Source organism: Alosa sapidissima, chromosome 6 (genome assembly GCF_018492685.1).
Source record: "Alosa sapidissima isolate fAloSap1 chromosome 6, fAloSap1.pri, whole genome shotgun sequence".
Taxonomy (NCBI): domain Eukaryota; kingdom Metazoa; phylum Chordata; class Actinopteri; order Clupeiformes; family Clupeidae; genus Alosa; species Alosa sapidissima.
The window spans coordinates 5,303,564-5,324,162 of NC_055962.1; the positions used below are offsets into that span (position 1 = coordinate 5,303,564).

The window sequence follows — 20,599 nt, forward strand, 5'->3', positions numbered from 1 at the left end:
GAATTATTGGCAGCACAAAGCCCACAGTCAATCATTTGCCTGGAAAGAAATTATCATCAATGTGCCGTGCAGCAGAAACGGTGTGATGTATTATAAGTTAGAGGAAATCTCCCTTGTATGAGGAGCTGTGTAATCATTTCCAATTTCAATAAGTAAATTGCACCAAGCGAACGAGAGCTGGAGAGGGAAGAGTGAGAAAGGCAGATATGAGAGACAGAACAAAAGAATGAAAAAAACAAACATACCTTTCGTCTCCCTCCTCCACGGGAGTTCCCTGTTGTAACGACACAAAGAGAATGAAGTGTTTAGACCCTGAGGGAGAACACAACGTCATGGTTTGGCACCTTGCTTACCTGAAGCCCTTACCAGGAGTCTGTTGTTCCTCCAGTGTGAATGCATTTACACAAAGCAGCTGCTGCCTTAATGCTTTCAACCATACGCTGGTTACAATCCTACACTCATGTTGATTTCAATCACCACAGATATGTCTACAGTTGTTATCATGAGGAATATCAGCAGGTTTGCTACTACTTCTTCTGTGTTTGGTTGTAGGGCTTTTTGTTTGCAAGCAGTGTCAATCAGCGTTTTCCCCACACCAGTGCATCTCGCTGGCTAACTATCTCACACCAGGACCAGCCTGCAACTTGGCAAACCCTGCCGACAATCGTGTTGACACGGACTGGCTTGGCACTCGCATTTCACATTTCTGCCACTGATCAGGAGCGCGTTGAGGTGCTTGCGCAAGATCTGAAAAACAAAACTCACATGTTGCTGATGGGCAGCAAAGTGCGCCTCCGGGATGAACAGCACTGGCATCGTCACCATGTCACTCATGGGTTTGAACACTGTGATGTCAAGAGGGTTCAGTTGCAAGGTGCCTTTGCCACCTACAAAACAAAGCACGGGGGTTATCAAACAGAACGGCCGTTGGCTAGAAAAGCAGGACTGCGAGACGTTTAAACGCGTCTCAGTGTCTGAGTAGTTGTTTGTTTTGGATGACAACACGAGAGAAGGAGGCAATTAGTGTCAGAGACCAGGAACGCAGCTGCAAAGCTCTTCAGATGTTTTCACTGACCACTGACCTGCAGCTGAGTTTGAGTATGTCTGCAATAGTGTGTGTGTAAACACAAATAAGTTTGTGTACCCTGCTTACTGCCTGATATTTAGACCACACAACAATTTGTCTCTAAGTATATGCATTTAATGTTTGTGTTCCAAAATGCCTATATTTAATGTACATTAGTTATATGCTGCGATTGACTTTGGATGGATGGATGGACGGATGGATGGATGGATGTGTGTATGATGGATGGATGTGTGAATGAATGTGTATTTGTGTATTTTCTTCAGTAAAACAGCTACCTGTACATCACATGTATATGCCATGATTAAGTATGTGTGTATGTGTCCACATGCATAGATGTGTTGTCTTTGGGTAAAACAGCTACCTGTCTTTGTGCTAGTACTCTCCTGCCCTAACAGCAACTATACTATATACTACGATACTTGTATATCTGTATGGATGCCTGTGTGTCTACATGTGTAACTGTGCGTTGTCTTGGGGTAAAACAGCTACCTATACATGTATGAAAGTGTAACTGTGCGTTGTCATGGGGTAAAACAGCTACCTATACATGTATGAAAGTGTAACTGTGCGTTGTCATGGGGTAAAACAGCTACCTGTCTTTGTGCTGGCGCTGTCCTGGCCTCGGCCCTTGCGGCGCAGCACCTTGCGTTCCTCGTCGCGGATCTTGCGCTCAGCCCCCTTGTCGCAGAACACCTTAATCTGGCAGTAGGCACGGTGCAGCGGGAGCTGGTCGCCGTGGTTACTGCAGCTGTAGGTATCAATCTGCAGGTTGAGGGGGAGGCCCTTCACTCCCTTCTGGGGGGAGAAGTCTGTGCTCAGGCAGTTAACGGACACATAGATCTGTTAAAGAACAAAACAGACAGGAAGAGAAAAGGGACAAAAATGAGATGGCAATTGAAGAAAACAAATGTCAAGGATTTCTATTTTCCAAATAGTTCAAATGAATATATCAAACCGCCTGTACACATTGAGTTATTTAATCTTCAGGTTCTGCATTCCCACTGTTCAACAGGTACAATTCTCTGAAATGGCCCCACTCTACCACACACTAACAACTATTGAAAGTAGTTAAACTTCTGAAGTGAGTCTCCCTCAACTGGTCATTCTGTGTAACTACATTTCTGCACATCATCCCTCTGAAAATGTATGTTGGGCAATGAATGCACATCATCCCTCTGAAAATGTATGTTGGGCACACTCTGAACAATATATGATTAGAAATGCTGACAGTATTGAACAGATAATAAAGCTGGAGAAGATTCTTTAACCAGATAAGTATGACTGTTATACTATGTCTAAGTATATGTCTCCCTCTTTTGGTCATTGTATTTGTATTTTGGTTACTGCAGCAAGCAGTAACAGCTCTAATACTTTGATAGCATATTAGAAAATCAAACATAACAGAAATAGGTCATTTAATGTCTTAATTACAGCTGCTGTCCTGACCCCTGCTATCTTCCTTTATTGCTCTTAACTATGGTGAACACAATTGCTCAGTTTCTCTCTGATCACAAACTCACTCTTGGCTCATCCTTGGTGTTCCACGTAAAGGAAATAGCATTGAAGGAAATCTCTTCAATATTGGCCACAGTGCTGACACTCTCCTTGTAGTCAGCTAGGGGCATAGAGAGAGCAGAGAGGGTTAGTCAAAACAGAGAAGAGCCAAGAAAGACTAAACCAAGCCGTGCGAGATCTAGTATGAGCATTCAGATTATGGTTTTTGTCACACCAGATAGATGAAGTGAAGCAGTATTCGTAGTGATCTATAATCTAATCGCATGGGTTCAAATTAAGTGATAATCTTGGAATTGTGGTTTCCTCACCGATGTCAATGCAGTGCTGTTTCGCTGAGGGCTGTCTGCTGTGCCAGAACTTCCACGACCTAAGCTGGTCCTCCACACACTTGTCATGGAACACCACCATCACAACACTCTGAGACAGAACACACACACACACACACACACACACACACACACACATACTTAGATCACAGTTCATCTACTGTGTTGCAATTAAAGGACTATTTCTTAAAAATCCTAGTGCAGGCAGCCCTCAGATCATTTAAATGAGTCAATGGCTAGTTGATGAGCATATTCACACAGTTGGCCAGCTGGGTGAAATGACATAAGATTCTTATATGATCTATATGCCATAGGAGCTGTCATATCTCATTTTAAGCATTGTAATCCATCCCTGCTCAAATGGCTAGACTTCTCTAACTGAATGAGGTGGTATAAGTGGGTGGTTAAGTGCACTACTCACCCGCACAATGGTGTTGGGCTGGGGCCCGCTCTTGCCCTTGCTCTGACAGCGGAGGCTGATGGGGTAGAAGTGGCCCTTGTTGATGTAGCTCATCACACCGCTGCTGGTCTTCTGTGACGTGGAGCGAGGGGCCTCCAGTGTGTACTCGAACTGGTGACTGGGAAAGAGGAAATGTTTCAGGGTTCACAGTTTTAACACCTCGCCTGCTTCTATGGAGTGATGGTGGCGCACATCGTTTGCAGGCCAGAGTCAGACGTGCACTATAGGCCCTATATAGTGCACAATATAGATAACGAGTCAATTTATAGCCCTATATAGTGCACAATATAGAGAATGAGTCCATTTATAGCCCTATATAGTGCACAATATAGAGAATGAGTCAATTTTCCGAACTATATTATAGGGGATAACCACCATATATTCACTTTTTAGGGGATAAACCACCAGTAATATTCATTTTATAGGGATAACCTCCATATATTCACTTTATGGTGCACTCAGTAGTGAATGGGTGGGAGTTTTGAACGCAGGGTGAGAAACTGCACTGGGTGTCGGTCTTGGCGGCCTTTACCTGTCCAGCATGCTGACGTGAGAGTAGCCCCCAGGAGAGACGGAGGAGATGTGTGGGTGCAGATCCTCAGAATGATAGGCAGCCTGGCTCTGAGATGCATGTCAAAGAGATCAAAACAAAGAGAGTTTCATTATGTAAACACAGTGAGGGGGCAGTTTCACTAGTGAGACAGAAATCAAAAGCCTACAGGGCATTAAGAAACTTCACCATAAATATATATAAAATAAGAGAACTTCACCATAAAACAAAGTGAAGACAGGGATGAGTTTGTCTCTAAACTCTAAACACAAATCTTAGTAGTGTAGGGGAAATAAACAATATGGTCATAAATGGGAGAATGGGGGACATGATGAAGTTCCATACCTCCCCTGCGAGTCCCTCTGTGTATGTGGAGTCTGGCGTCTGGGCCTGCGCTCGGAGGCCAAGGGGGCTGTAGCTGGGGCTGAACGCCACGGCCTCTGACTGGGAGCCCTGGGCAGCAGGGTCCCCCACAGGCAGAGACTGGGACGCCCCCTCTTGGCTCAGCAGGTACGTGGACGGGATCCCATGTGGGGAGTCGAAGGGGTGGAAGGCCGAGCCTTTCTCCCAGCTGAGAGGGCTGAGGTGGGGGAGGCCGCCGAGGGCCACAGTCCTGAGGGTGGCCATGGACTGGGTGGGCTTTTGAAATGATACCAGATCTCTGGAGGAGGAAGAGTGGCACATTCAAATGGGCAGTTTCATCTCACATTTACTTTTAACCTGTCAACCAGTTAACAAGTGTTTCTGTGACTGAAGAAGACTACTTCATGTCGGAAAGGGCGATAAATCAGGCAGAGTAACTGAAACAGGCCTTACATTAGATTGCTAGCGCCATCTGCTTCAATTTTGACAGCTTTGGAGATCTTATCCTTTGGCACCTGGGGAACAGATATGTGATGGCATGATTGATTGAAACCTTAGTTCTCAGTTTTAATCTGAACAATCTAAACAAGGAATGCACTGATCAGATGTGTGTAAAGCTACACAAGAGTATGTCTATTTCAATGACGACTAAATGGTGTTTGTGTGTGTTTATTTTTACATCTTTGTAAGCAAGGCCTTTGATCTCTCCCCATTATCTGACTTACACAACATCCAAGCCTATCAGAAAGCAACCACTACCGTAGCACCACAGATCTGCACTTACCTTGTAGTAGTCGTAGAGAAGGCTGAGGGCAGCTGCACTGTCTTCATCCCCATTGATGCTCATCATGGCTTTGGACGCGGCAGTTAAGGGATTCTCCAGGAAGGACCTCCAGGCCTCGTCCTCGTCCACCAACACCGGCTGACGCTGGGCAACGCAGGCCGGGGACTCTCCGTGGAGCACCAGCACTGTCCTCTCTCTGTGGACAGGGCACATGCAGAGTGTGGGTGGGCCATAGAAAACAATACTGACATTGATTGATTCACTTGGCTGAAGCTTTTATCCAAAGCAACTTACAGCAAGAGAATAACATTCAGTCTACAGTGCCGAACTGTGTGTTCATGAAACTGAATGTAGTTATAGCAGAAGGTTTTTCCTGAAGTAATTCAGAAAGCCATTTCACCATTTCAGCCATTCACAGGCATTTCATTAACATGTTCCCATACTCTTCCTGTTGCCCTTCTTGTGCTGCTGCTTCTGGGATGCGGAAGGGTGCTGTGTGGGACACAAGCCCCTACGCACCTTGCTTACACGTTAAACACCAGCCTGACCCCCAGGCCAATGCCTGCATCTAAACACACAGCTATTTACACAACAGATGCATATTTGTCTTCAAAAAGACACTCTAAAGAACTGCAATAAAAGATGTCAATAAGTTATTTGCCTATTGTGAGCATTTTGGCATCAACGCTCTTTAGTGAAGACCTAACTGCTGAACTACGGGGAAGTTTTACTACAACGTGATGTAGGCCTATACTATGTAGAGCTGAGTGTCTTGTCACTTGGCAGGATGCAGGTCCTGCTCAACCGGAGTTACAGGTCTGGAGGATGACTCAAGATGAGCTAGGCCAACTGTTTTATTCTAGAAACTGTCTGTCTGAGGATAAGTAATGGTTTCCCGGTTGATTTTCTCCTTTGACTGTAGATACATTATTTCTTCTAAGACAAAGCAGGCTGTTTGCCTCCCATGAAATATTTTAACTTTTAAGCAACTCTTACCTCTAAAGATCATCGATTGATATTTAAGGCAAAACTTTATTTAAACAGTGTGGTGACAGTTGTCTAAGTTAATTAGCCTGTTTTTACCCTTATTGACCAAATGCGGCTATACTGTATATTTTGTAGGCTATATATGCCTACAAAATCTATATCCTATATCTGTTTTGTAAACAATTAAAACGCTTCTATGCCAAAAGAATAGCATATCGGATTTATAACTACAACCATTGTATCACCACTTTAGTTATATAGGCCTACATTTTGCACTTGCATCAACATAGGCTAGTCAAAATCCATTGGGTCACCTACATAAAATCCTATAAAGTCTATCATAAGGCACATATCATCACGTGAGGCTTGTCACACGTCAGTGACCTAAACTAAACTTACTTGCCATGCTCCTGTGTCATCTTCTGTCGGAACCGGACTTTCTCGTTCGCGCTGTAAATCCAACCAGTCCTCACAAATAGAGAACACCAAACGTGAATCAAATTTTGGATGCGGGCAGGCGCTACAGTAAATACTGTTCCTCCAAAACGGGTTGAGGTGGCTTTTTAACCTTCAACAACTTTTGAGTGGAGGTTACCTTTACCTGTGATTCAAGTCATGGCTAGATATATGTGGGCGGGGTTTCGGAGTAATTTCCATGCAAATCGAGAGCGCTGTCTGGTAGTCGAAATCGCGCCAAGGTGATGGGGGTGGGGAAGAATCTTAAGACTCAGCATCGTTATCTCTGCTCTCTACACACATACACGCAGACAGAGTGGAGGGGCTTCAGGCCAAATTGCATTTTTTTTCTCTCGTTATTTTTGTATTATTTAATAGTATGTACATTCTCTAATCAATACGATAAAACCGTCAGCCAACTAAGATGGGCAGATTTGTAAGGTCCGAGAGCAAATCGTAGGAACAAACATGGTTTATTGCAGCCACTGGCTACCGCCGGTACTGTTGTGAAAGGGCGTTAACACCAGTTTCAGCTTCGAGCAACCTAAAACCAATTAAAGAGGAGAGGCACCAGGAGGGACATTTAGGCGAAAATTACAAAAGAGTATTTCGATGTGACATTAACAGCCATCTCATATGAATACTGTTGTTTATTTATAATAAAGTGAACATATGGTGGAGGTAGGCTACATTAGTATTCACATACATTGTCTACTTGTACATACATTTCAAGCCCGATTGACCATGTCAACAGATGAACATCACCCAAAATCTTGAAAAACAGCCTATGAAGTTGACAGAAGTTGACACAAAAAAGGTGTCCAGTCCCTGCACAAGTGCACATTGGCACCTTTTTCTTCTTTCCATTGTCTTTTGTCACATTTATTTCTCCACCGTAGTTTTCTTTTTTCGCTTAAACCGCCGGCACTTCATAAACTGTTGCTCCACCCTGAGGACCTCCTGGTGCATGCAGGCCGGCGTCACCCGCAGCAGGAAGGAGAACAGCTCCAGCAGCCATACGTACATCCTGGGCAGTGTGGGCTCCACCTCAGCATAATGGCTCTTGCATGGCCTGGGAGAGATGTAGTGCATGAGGATGAGGCACAGAACAGAGTGAAGACAATTGCTGTTCAGACGTAAACAGTTACCTCCTCCTAACACTTCTAGCAAACAACCTAACATGCACTAACCATGCACTTCCGTCTCCTACCTCCTCCTTCTACCATTTTTACTTCCTACCAAACTTTGATTAATACTTACAATGTCTGCACTCTTCCCCTCTAGTAATAGTATTGACTGATGCAGTAGCAATTCCTAGCTAAGGTCTCTTATGTGCTGTAGTTTGAATTGTGTTATCTTTCTGTAAGTTGCTTTGGGTAAAAGCAAAATAAACGAAATAAATAAATGCACACGTAAATGTTTTAAGGTCTCATTCCCATATGGTACCATTAGAGTTTAATACTGGTATGGGGTAAAAGGGTTGTCAAGGGTTGAAAAAAATCAACTTTCTGAAATGGTTTCAGGTCAGGATACCTTTCATAGTTTTTATAATGTTTATGGATGCCCCGGTGGAATATGTTTTTATTAATATGTTTATAAATTATATAATATATTTAATATAATGTAATATATGTTTATATATAATATATTGAATATATATGTTTATAAAATATGTTTTATAAAGTCTTGAGTAAGTGGATTATTTGCAACCCTGATTTGGGGTGAAGTGAGAATAGCACCTGTACAGACCAAACTCACCCCCTTAATTCTAATTTATTCTTTTGCCAAAGAATCAGGTTGACACACAATGACATGACAATATGAAAACATTATAAAACTCTATAGAATATGCTCACAGTGCAACACTGTGGTCTTACTTTTTACCACGGCTTGCCAGAAATGGATGCCAGTATTTCTCATTGGCAGTGGTATGGGCTTCCCTCTCCTTCTTCATGACATGGTGCAGTTTGGTCTGATGGAAGCTCGGGCCATCAGAGTCCTCCCCTTCCCCCCAACGAAAGATGAAACTGGAGGGTTTGGAGTGTAGCGTATCTGGGGAGGGTCCTGAAAGCCTCTGGAAGCTCTTCTGCAGATGTTCTACCACCCCTGGAAGTGTAGTAGGGAAGAGAAGAGGAGAGGTTATCCAGCTTGCAGTAATTGCAATGACAGACTAAGGCTACGTTTATACGGTGATGAAAAGAGAAGACGCAGAAGTGGCGTCTTGTCTTCATTTTTTTTATTCACGTTTAGACGAGCATTCTCAGGGGGAAATCATTGTTTATATGACGCAAGATTATGTGATATTCGATTGGATATTGGTGCTGTGATAGAACCCCGGTACGTCACGCGCAGACATTCTAATTTGACAGTTTAGCCAGAGAGGTAATCAAGGATCTTTGGTTTAGCCGTTTAGACGGAGACGCAACCCGGGTCGTCTTCAAAACTCTACAGTCTGGAAGGAGTCTTCAGATTTTTGCGTCTTCAAGCCCCGATGGCGGGGTCACCGTGTAAATGAAAGGCACTTATGATAAAATATTTTGCTGTCTTCCTTCGCAATCGTTCTCGTATAAACGGCCCCTAAAGATTTAAGTCCCAGGTTCCATAGATACTAGAAGGAATTATGGCTTAGCTGCTCTATACAGTAATACACTTAGAATAGACCAAGCTACTGAATAAACCCATTCATTGAAAACTAGCCTTAAAGGCGCAGTCAGGGATTTTATGCGATTTGAAGCCCATACAATCTTTTGTCTATGGCAAGCCATTTTAACATTTACCCGCTAAGTTTGACTATCCGGAATTAACATTGTAGATATCAACAACGTCTTTCTGACTAGTCGCAATTACATTTTGGATAGTTGGAATTGTCATTCAAGATATCTGTAACGTAATTGTGACTAGTCGAAACGTCAGATAGAGATATCTGTAATTTAGTTTTGACTAGGCAAAACTGAATTACAGATATCTGTCATCAAGTCATTCAAAACAACATTCAACTCGTCATACATCTTAAATGACAATTGCAGATATCTTTAATTCAGTTTTGACTAGGCAGAATATAAGGTGAAGATATCTCAAACGTCATTATGACTAGTGCAAATTATTGTGCAAGATGTTGCTCTTTAGATCCGTAGCAGAGCCCGTCTACTTATTAGACATTCTCTGTCCGTAGGCTAATTTCCCCTCCCCAACATAGTCGAAGAAGAAGTGGGCTTATTTCCTTATTTCTATGAATGGAAGAAGAAGAAGCAGTCATGTCTGTAATGTCTTGTTGACATCTAAAATAACTAAAACTCAGGGACACCGTGTGGTTTATTAGACTCTCACGTTATCAACTGGCTTGATCTCTGTTTTGTAGCCTACATAAATTAGTAGGCCTATGCTACTAAATGTACCAGCACCATCTACAGTAGGCTACAGGAAACTCCATTCATAATGGCTATAATGTAATAGAAAAAATCTTCCTGTATTGCATAGGCTGTATCTTAAAATGATGATTAAAAACTCCTTCGCCCTCTGGCTGCTCTGACATTGTGCTAATTAGTGCTAATTACAAAGTTAACAGTTAACAGGTGCTATGTAATTTGATGATTTGAACAACAACACGCTCTGCTCTCGCCTTGGGATGCGGGCCTAATTTGCATAGCAATACAGATATCGCTAACGTCATTTCGCCTAGTCAAAACTCTAATTCAAGATATCTATAATTACATTTTGACTAGGCAGAATGAAAGTTATAAATATCTCCAATTTCAGATATCTCTAATCAAAACTCATTTTGATTTTTTCATTCAAGATATCTATAACTTGTATATATTATCTACAATCAAATTATGACTATCCCTAACTCCAGTTTGAGATATCTACAACGTCATTTTGACTAGTCATAATTCCATTTACAGATATCTACAATGTAATTTCGCCTAGTCAAAACTTAATTCAAGATATCTGAAAAGGAACATGTAGATATCTTCAATTGAGGTGAATTAAAGATATCTTCAACTGGAGTTATGACTAGTCAGAATTCAATTGCAGATATCCGTAATTCACATAGTAGATATCTGCAACTGAATTGTAGATATCCGTAATGATAAACCCCATAGAAATGAATGGCAAATGTGGCGTCATTTGTACTAGGAAGAATGTCTTTGTGGACAATTATGGATGGGAAGAATTTAATTGCGGATATCTAAAATGTTCGTTTTGACTAGGCAAAACTGAATTACAGATATCTGCAATACATATCCAGTCTAGCGGGTAAATGTTAAAATGGCTTGCCATATTTGTCATATTCAGCATTCATCTTCTCATGACTGGTCACTGTAGGCAGTCCAGGCTCCGAGAACTAGAAACAAAATGGGGGCAGCCTGCCCCCTAACAAAAACAAAACCCTGCCTGGAGTTTCTCTGGGAATGCTGAAGGTAGGGGTGAGCTACCTCTCTGGTGTATTTTGTTTGGTACCTGGTTAAAATATAATGTATGTTTTTTTTTTGCACAAAAGCATCTGCTAATGAATGTAAATATAAACACAAACAAACGCAACCTCTTGCAAAATCCCCGACTGCACCTTTAATAGGAGAAGATACACCAAGTCATTGAGATGATTAACAGTATCGCTCTTGACTAAACGCCACTTACGTCTTCTCTTCAGATTCACAGTTTTGTCTTTCTTGCGGAAAACCATGGCTTTGGAAGACTTCCACATCTGACTACATGACCAAAACAAACAGAATAAACAGAAAACAGACTTCAGCTGGTACAGATCACATCAGCAGTTTGAGCCGATCGATCATTCCTTTACAGACAAGTGGAAAAATTATGAGGAGATTATGAGGACTGTGAAATTAGAGTTTTTTTACCCCCTTATTACCTTGCCGTTTGCTGCTCTTCTCTCTTTTTAGCTTTCTCGAAGGCTTTCAGCACAGTCTCGTACCACCACGCCAAGCTAAAGAGCCCTGCGCTCCCCAGGGGAGGGAAGAAAAAATGTCTAAGAACATCACATTGGCATCGAGATAGAATTTTGACATATATCAGGTATTAGTGACTGAAAATGACTGAAATAGCTTTTGCCACTCTCCAAATACCTGAACCTGGAATGTCAGCAAAATTATGATGATCAGCTTTTTCAGACAATTTCCTGAAAACAAAGTTTAATTCATGTTTAATTCATTTTCTAAAAAAGGTCTCTCTTGTTACAAGAATAAAGAAAAAAAGCAAACAAAAAATAATCTTCACTTAATGTGAATGTGGAAGCGCATTTTAACTGGCAAGAAACTGATGTTTCTTTACTTTTTATTTCTGTTATTGAAGCCAATTATAAACGCTGTCAGTGCATCTTCGCCAGTCTGCATGATCATACTATAACCTGTTCTATTTCTAATTGCATACAATGAGGTCAAAAAACTAGATGTACCGCAGAGCGGTACAAAATATGACCGCCGCCCAGTCCAGCACATGTTTTCCACAAAAATAAGTCACGCTGAAAGGCATATATGATTCTAACTGTCTCACTGAATTGCATTATGCACACTCAATTCTCACTGGTATCTGCTAGACAACAAGTACCAAAACATGATTAGTTCATAGATTTCACATGTAATATACATTTTATACAACCCCACCCCCATCTTGCCTGTTCATAATTCTGAGAAATTCTTGAATTGTGTGCATGTACATGTTTATGTGTGTGTGGGTGTGTGTGCGTGCATATGCTTGTGTGTTTGCATGTTTATGTGCCTGTGTGTGTGCATGTGTGTGCATGCGTATATATGTCTACTGTGTGAGTATGTGTCATACGTAGGATTCGTATGTGTCATACGTAGGATTCGTATGTGTCATACGTAGGATTCGTATGTGTCATACGTAGTCTTTCAGTGTCCCGGGAATCCTTGTTGGTGTACGGTCACATAAATTATTTTATTGTAAGGCCCCCCATGAACGAAAGTCCACGAAACTTGGCATGCATTCGGAAGGTGTCATAATGATCCTACACTTTCAATTTCGTGCAGTTTTGACCATGTCAGCCAGAGATATTGTGATGAAAACACCTAATGTTTTGCTTTTTAATTTTTAACTAGGTGGCGCTATACATTAAATAAGTGGTAATGGGATGGGTTGACATGCCCCCTTAAGACCAACATACAAAAAAAAAGGTGGACCTCCTAGGCCCTACGGTTCTCGAGATATTCACAGAAAACTGTCTCCGGCCACCTACAGACCAGTTGGTGTATAGTAACATAAATTAATTTATTGTGTGGCCCCCCATGAACGGAATTCCACGAAACTTGGCGTGCATTCAGAGGGTGTCATAATGATCCTACACTTCCAATTTCGTGCAGTTTTGACTATGTTAGGTCACAGATACCTGTGATTACAACACCTCATTTTTACTTTTTTGTGTTTAACTAGGTGGCGCTATACATGAAATGAGTTATGGAATGGGTTGACATGGCTTTTGAGATCAACATACAAAAAAAAATGGTCCTCCTAAACCCTACGGTTCTCGAGATATTCACAGAAAACTGTGTCTGCCCTACCCTCCTTTCGGGGGGTCCAGTCCAGCGGGGGGGCTACAGATCAAAACGAAAAAAGGAGGTTCCATGCTATCCAAGTGGGGTTACATGTCCACCAAGTTTCGTGCACCCCAGTCTTACAGTGTCCCGGGAATCCTTGACGGAAATTTGGACATGCGAAAAAGAAAAAAAAAATCTGACTAAACCTATATGACCGTTCGCTGCGCGGCGGTCAAAATAATCTCTCTGCCCATATGCCTTGCTTACCACTCCTTGTTATCGTTGAGCCTGAAGAGCAGCTTCATGGAGACAATGATGAGGGCGCAGGCTAGGAGTTCGTAGCTGATGGGCGATTTCCTCTGAGCTGCGCTTGCGTGGTCAAATGTTAAAGCCCCCACCTTAGCTAGGCCCGATCGATGCATCACCTCACACACCCAGTGGTGCAACTCATCTACACAGGAGATAGACAAACTAGTGATGAACAGAATACGAGACCAATATGGATAGAAAAGATCAAACTAAAGCGAGAGCAAAGGGGACAAAGATGAAAGAAAAAGAAAGTACCTCAACCAAGAAATAAAAAAATAAAAAAATAGGACACGGATAAGAATCACAGAAAAACAAGACACAAAGAACATTTGCCACACGGACAGTCGGACACTCAATAGAGTGCACATACAAGAAACATCCAGCAGAGAGGGTCCCCTGGGTACCCACCGGGGAGGTTGGCCTCTGTGAGGTAGCGGAGGCTGAGGAGGCCAGGGTGCAGCAGGCACTGGGGACTGATGGAGGGGAAGGCAGGGAGCTCCATCACTCGGGCCAGGACCTGCGCCTCCTCCTGCACTCGCTGATAGGACGGGATGGACTACAGAGGAGACGAGGGTGCAGAGCAGGAACACACACACACGCAAACACACACATACACAGTAATGGGCATCTGTATACATCTTAGCATTAACATTTGAATTTTGGCCAATGGCAGGCATGGCAGGCATTCCACTAGTGATGATATGCTACACTGCTTCTTATTAGTCTTATTTCTTAAAGGAAGTGGCATATTCCTCCGCGCACATTTACCAGGGATTAAAGTGAAAAAAAATCGTTTGACTGAACTTTTTTCAGGTCATAAGTCATACATTGTTCATATCTACCTATAGAGATAGCACCCCTATCGCGACCTATTGGTTTTTAATGTACAAAAAGATGCAAACAGCAAAGTAAAGCACCAAATAAACACCAAAACGAGGCTACAGGGTACTAAGTTACTATGTAATTAATGCCACCTACAGGTGAATGCATAGAACATAACAATCCTATGGTTTGTGTACCCTGTAGCCTCGTTTTAGCCGCCATGTGAATAAGGCGAATTGAGAGTGTTCTTGATTGAGATTGAGTTTTCCTGTTGAACAAAACAATATTTCAATACCATCCCTGACCATTGCTGATTAGCTATTGCTGTTCTTTTCTACTGCAGCAATATTGTAGAAAGGCTTTAACACACTCTTATTTAATTACTTCAGGCCAAAAGTGTTTAAAGGGGAGATTTTTTTTCTTGTTAATATGCAATTCAACACTAAGTAAAATCTATAAAATCAAGTTTGCAAGACTTCACATTTCCTCATCAAAGTAACGAATCAGAACAGTCTAGATATTGTTCATATTTCCATGCGTTGCCTCATCTGCATTTAATGAAAACATGGTAATTTTGAGTTTTACAGACAACTCAAGTTTTCCAATGAGCAGCAATACTGTGTGTGCTCATGCAGGAGGTCTGCGCATCTGATAACGACAATCGTGTTGCGCTATGAAAGAACATGCGTAGCCTACTTTCTGAGCGCAAACACGGTCAACCATAGATAAACGTAGTCTACCTCTGTCGTGGTGGCTAGTTGCACCAGGTAGGGAAGATGTCCTGAAGTGCAAGAACGTTAACCTTATGGCGGTCTTCTGATTGTTGGCGTGCTAAAACATTTTCCTATTGCATCCATAAACAATTTTCTTGCAGCAAACAGCGCAAAAGCAAACCCCTGGCACTTTATTTTTTTACACCATGGCTTGTTAGTTCTCCCCCGTTTCCAACAGCCGCCCATCTCCATTTATTTTTTAACTTTTGACACCTGTGCCTTCCTTTATTGTTGTTTATGTAAAGCACATTGGTGTTTATGTAAAGCACATTGAATTACCTCTGTGTATGAAATGCGCTATATAAATAAACTTGACTAGCAACGCATCCATGACAGCTAGTGGCCTTGCCAAATAGACGCACACAAATCATGACGCTAATATGCAAGGTTCTGGTAGGCCTACTGGTTATGGTTTTGTGCTATACATTAATAATAGCAAAGTTTTAAGTTGACTATTTTAATTGCATGGTTATTTTTTGTCAACATACGCTCACAACCTACTGTCGTTAAAATGAGGCCTAAGCAAAATAGGCTACAAGGTGGTCTGTGCGTCACAAACACGACTGACCCCCTTACTCATATTATTATTTTATGTTAACATGCTCAGTCAAAACCTTCCGTCGCAAATTGTGAAAAACAGACGGGATAGGCATAGGCTACGTTTTATATTGCGTCGCTTTACACATACTGTTAGTTGCATTGATCAAAAACTGTAACAATAATAGTAGGCTACATCGGGTGGCAGCAGGCTATCTGTTCAAGTCATAGGTGACACCCAAAATGAATGACCTCCCCTGACAAGAGTTTGCGATAGTAAGAAATTGTCTACATTGATGCACGGAAAGAACACAGCCTCCAAATTCGCACATAGAGCTCACAATATCATATCCAAAAAAGTTAAACGGATTGGGCAACCTCATCAGCTGTCTCGATGGTGTCACTATAATCCAACTTTGACCGTCCTCCAGACGTGTTCTTTTTTTTTTTTTAAGCAACCGCCCCAGGCCAATGAGACAAGCATGTAGCTACAATATAAACAAAGCGAAACTCATGGCTGACGTATCTTCTTGAGCGGTCTCTGATTGAGACACAGAAAGTTCTCAAGAACACTATTAGGTCTTTAAACATTTACCATCACACACATTCATTCATCGGACCTAATATTTGTAGTTTTAAAAAAAGGAAAAGAAAAGGTGATAGACCCCCCTCCTATTTTTTTTTCTCACCGGATCTGCATCGATCTCAAATATGACATTTCTAAAATCAAATTGACGGAAATCCGTCATACGACCGCGTTGATGACGCAATTCTTGTCACATGCCATGTGTGTGGGACACAGAGGCAGGACTTTATTCAGACTCTTAGCGCACTAGATCATAATGAACCATACAGACTGCAAACATACAATTATTTGAGTTTACAATTCAATCTGTGCTTTCCAGTGGATCTTTCCAAGAATTGGAATGACAAATGTCTGCATGAAGAGCTGCAGGAAAAGCTTTGCATAATAAAAAAACAGGATTTTCCACAACAGAAATTTGAATACTGAGCTGCAGAGGGATCAGCCCTCCATACTGGAGTCAGTGGGTCTGAGTGACAGCACGAGATCAGACGTGCTGATAGGCAGGTGAACAGACAGGAAGAGGAGGTACACCTGGAACTGGAACACCATCTTTTTTTATGTTTACTAAATTATATGTGGAGTTGCTGCTTCACTGAAACATGTCAGAGAAACTGAGGACCCATGTGAAATGTCTTCTATTTTACATTACATAATCACAAATAAAGTACCTACAGCAATAATCATAAGCGCACATGATACTATTTATGGTTTGCTACTTTTGTGAGTGTTAAATGTCCATCTGAATCATTTGTAAGGTGGTGCAAGGCAGTGGGGAAAGGCTGGTAACATCTCAGTTTTATAGAGGGCTTCTAGGCGTTTGGAGTGATTTTTCACAATGGAATTTGGAAAAAATGCTTCACAAAAGAAAAGCAGATCATGGTCACAGAAAAAAAAAAAAATGTTTCATAAGTCTCAGACAGGCTATTTCAAATCCTGTGAGCACAACGGATACAGACACAGTAACAGTTCTAACAGATATGTCTTACCTTCACTCTGAAGATGCTAGTATCTTTGCCAAACAGCTTAATCTCTTCAGGAAATACCTCATGGATATTAAGGTATGGAATATGTTTTTCAGACACAAATCTGCATTAAGAAATTAGTAAACACACACACAAAGTCAATTCAAGGAATCTGATACCCATCTATAAACAGTGACAAATAAGCAGACACACATACACAAACAAACACAAACACACACACACACATTTTCTCTCCTCTCTGTACGCTTACCTCAGCAGGTCGGCCAGCGTTACGGCCTCTCGCACCCACAGCAGTGCCAGGTGGCACAGTGCCAGCGTCCTGGGCATGCTCATCAGGTGGTGGCTCCTCTGGTTGCGACGGTTGAGGTAGCCAGTGGCATCCGCCGAGCCGCACCATAATGATGTCGAGGCCTCATCATCACTAGAGTGGCCTGCACAGGATGACAAAAAGGACAGAAAACCACACCAGTCTTTTTTTATAAACCCCGATTTTCAGAAGAGCATGCTAGCAACAAAGACAGAGGATATAGCTCAATGGGTTAGTGATGAGGAGATCTGTCCCTGGCCTTATCAGAGATAAAAATCTATAAAGTCTGCTCAATGAATACATGTAATGTAAAATGTAAGAATATGGACAAGCAACTGTACAAGCTGGAGGTTGGTACTTCTGGAATCTTGACATGTCTACTGGGGGCTATGGAAGGCAGTAACAGGTGAGTTATTTTCTTTTCAACAGTTTCACATAATGGTGAAACACTGAAATTGTATATTATGTAGATAGGAGTTGTATTCAACAAAAGGATAACCATGTCAGAGTTGTCATAATCGTTCACTGTTCATATGTTACTTCAGGTGGAGAGAGTGTAAAGTTAAAGGACCAGAGCTATGCACACAGAGGCACTAATTAGTGTCTTGGGCACATGGTACACATTCCTGCTTACGTTGTTTAAGGGTAAAGGAGTCTGTGAGTCACTCTATGTTTATTTGCACCACTTATGCAGTTGTGACTGGTTAAGTTACAATAAAAAGGTAAAAAATCTTTTTTTTTTTTTAAATGAATGCACAGGGGATAACTGTGGGCGGTGGTAGCGTAGTGCAGTGAACACACAGTGAGGTGAAGCACACACTAATCCCGGCGCAGTGAGCTGCTTGCAACAACAGCGGCGCTCGGGGAGCAGTGAGGGGTTAGGTGCCTTGCTCTAGGGCACTTCAGCCGTGCCTACTGGTCGGGGTTCGAACCGGCAACACTCCAGTAACAAGTCCGAAGCGCTAACCAGTAGGCCACGGCTGCCCCCATGCAGTAGCCTGTAAAGTTGTGGGTTCAACTCCTACCTTCCACCGTTGTGCCCTTGAGCACGGCACTTAACACTGAGTATATATAAATGACGTTTATAAGTCGCTTGGGACAGAAGCGTCTGCTAAATGAATAAAGGTAAATGTAAATAAGTGTTGGCGTCCTAGTCCCCAGGACCAAAACCGGACAGCCTGGTTGTGTTGTGTCGTACCAGCACTCGCTCCCAAGCTCAGGTCACTCCCCTGGCTCACACTTGGCCCACTGTGCAGAGAGACGTCACTCAGGGCCTCTGACTCGACAGCGGAGTCTGAATCCACATTCTGACATGGTTCCTGGAAGCACAAGGAATACTGGGTCACAAATTTTACTAACATGTCATGCAGTGCAGTATTGTTATGGGATTGTTCTTGGACACTATTGTCTAAATAATTCACATAAAATGAGATTAGAATATTTCTGTCAACAACAATGCCAGTGATGAGAGTTGAAGACATAAAGTAATTGAAGATTGTTCTTTGTGCTAAAACAAAACCATGTATTCTGTACATGTTGACTTTAGACTTTAGTTGGTCACTTCTTAACAACACCATTTAATCTGTGCCAATGGCAATGCAAATACCATCTCTTATTTTCATACATAAAACTAAATTTACTTACTGCAGATATTCTCCCTAGAGAAATTGGGTTCTCTGTATATGCTTGCTTGGTTTTCTGAAGATATCTACGCCAGAAATGGCACAAAACATCATTCTTGAAGAAAAAAAAAAGAATAAAAATAACAAACAAACAAAAAACATGCCATTCAGCTCATTACTCATGTCTTTTCTATATTCTAAGACAATAATAGTAGCAATTTACTTCATCAGTATACCAGACAGTTTTGTATAATTTACTTGTGTCTTATTTTGGCACACAAACCTTAAACTGTGGACAGACTCCTAAAGCCAGCAAAGCATCAGCTTGGTGCATGAGGACAAACTGAAAACCCTCAATGATCATCCATTCTTTCCCAAGCACTGCAGGCAGACAGGCAAAAAAGGTAGTCTTTGATAAGCTCAACAGACACACTGGGCTAGTAAACATAGGGTTTCAAAAGGTGATATAAACCATGCGTATCGTCAGGTGTGGCCACTGGCCAGCCACTTAAGAACACAAACCTTTTTCATTCTTTTTGAATGACTTTCGCGAGAGGGTAGTAACACGACTGCTGGTGGATAACACCTCGGTTTCTTCAACGTCTCGCACTCTCTACGGAAAACAGACATGCAATTTAACGCATTTGTTAGGTGCTTTTGCCCTGATTTTTTCATACAATTTAAGATGTGAAGTCAATCCACACTTACCTCGATTATATTGTGGCAGGACTTGCAGTAAAACTGCCCAGTATCAGACACACCCCAGTTCACCGCGGAGCATCGTTCACATGGCACGCTGTAACCCGCCTAAAGGAAATCAAGAGCTACATTAAAGTTATAGAATGGATGAATATATAATTAAGTGAAATTCCACTACAGGTATGGTTTCTCATGGTAGGCTACCTACCTAAGGCTTACTAGCTTAGGCTAACTAAGTTAACCCATACACTAAGCATGGTTATGGGTGGCTCAGTGCATAATTTCGTAAAGATAAAAATTATGATTGCTTTGTTCTGTGACTTACTGTTAATTCGTCGTCCATTTTGCCAATATTATAAAGGCTAACTTTACTACTGCCTCGATACCTCAAGTGAACAGTTTTCACTTTTCACGTGGGGATGTCAACAGTGTTTTTTTCCGGTGTGTTGCAATAATGTGAATCCGACGTGAAACATTAACCTAGAACTTTGGGATCATTGTCAAACGTCGGTCCTCGGATGCTCAGCGACAGCTTGTGATAATCGAGACGAATAATCATCATGATTATTAACATTTTGAATTAAGTCAAATGCGTCTATTTTCTTGTCTACATTTTAAAATCGTATACCCATCACCTGCAGCAATGCGTAGCGTACGTCCAGCAGAGGGCGTGTTAGACCGTTAGAGTGTTAGAAGTTGGCTAGATCTCAGCCAACAACCTCCATCACTTGCAAGCCCGGGGTGTTTTTCTGTAAGCAATTGATGCATGGAAGGTAGGCTAAATATACTGTATCAGTGATTCGCCTTTATTTCACATTCAACATCAGTTTAGCAAATCCTGTAAAAAAAACCCTAGTCAACACCTGCACTGTAGAGTAAGTAGCCAAGGCTATGCCTAGGGCCTACCTACACATACCACAT

At 41.9% G+C, this 20,599-nt stretch overlaps 2 protein-coding genes across 3 annotated transcripts in view; both read right to left on the minus strand.

Annotated features, from left to right (window-relative positions):
- Positions 1 to 7,074, minus strand: part of LOC121711406 (grainyhead-like protein 1 homolog) — a 12,424-nt gene extending 5,350 nt beyond the window's left edge. The window contains exons 1-11 of one of the 2 annotated variants that reach the window (XM_042094991.1): positions 6,472 to 7,074; positions 5,086 to 5,281; positions 4,755 to 4,816; positions 4,284 to 4,599; positions 3,921 to 4,009; positions 3,350 to 3,506; positions 2,911 to 3,019; positions 2,608 to 2,702; positions 1,681 to 1,927; positions 766 to 887; positions 246 to 274 (exon numbers count right to left, since the gene is read on the minus strand). In XM_042094991.1, the coding sequence (XP_041950925.1) occupies positions 246 to 274; positions 766 to 887; positions 1,681 to 1,927; positions 2,608 to 2,702; positions 2,911 to 3,019; positions 3,350 to 3,506; positions 3,921 to 4,009; positions 4,284 to 4,599; positions 4,755 to 4,816; positions 5,086 to 5,281; positions 6,472 to 6,491 (1,442 nt within the window). In that variant the 5' untranslated portion in view covers positions 6,492 to 7,074. Of the gene's footprint in view, positions 1 to 245; positions 275 to 765; positions 888 to 1,680; positions 1,928 to 2,607; positions 2,703 to 2,910; positions 3,020 to 3,349; positions 3,507 to 3,920; positions 4,010 to 4,283; positions 4,600 to 4,754; positions 4,817 to 5,085; positions 5,282 to 5,379; positions 6,438 to 6,471 lie in introns of those variants that run through there. The other variant, XM_042094992.1, reaches the window with a different exon arrangement.
- Positions 7,075 to 7,163: 89 nt separating this feature from the next.
- Positions 7,164 to 20,124, minus strand: taf1b (TATA box binding protein (Tbp)-associated factor, RNA polymerase I, B). The gene is made up of 15 exons (XM_042094993.1): positions 20,004 to 20,124; positions 19,688 to 19,786; positions 19,502 to 19,592; positions 19,263 to 19,360; positions 19,002 to 19,094; positions 18,556 to 18,676; positions 17,301 to 17,481; positions 17,054 to 17,153; positions 13,758 to 13,905; positions 13,308 to 13,491; positions 11,613 to 11,665; positions 11,399 to 11,483; positions 11,167 to 11,237; positions 8,406 to 8,634; positions 7,164 to 7,600 (listed from the first exon to the last, which is right to left on the minus strand). Exons 1-15 carry the CDS (start codon positions 20,019 to 20,021, stop codon positions 7,411 to 7,413), a joined length of 1,761 nt encoding a protein of 586 aa, XP_041950927.1. The 5' UTR covers positions 20,022 to 20,124; the 3' UTR covers positions 7,164 to 7,410.
- Between the last annotated feature and the right edge of the window lie 475 nt (positions 20,125 to 20,599).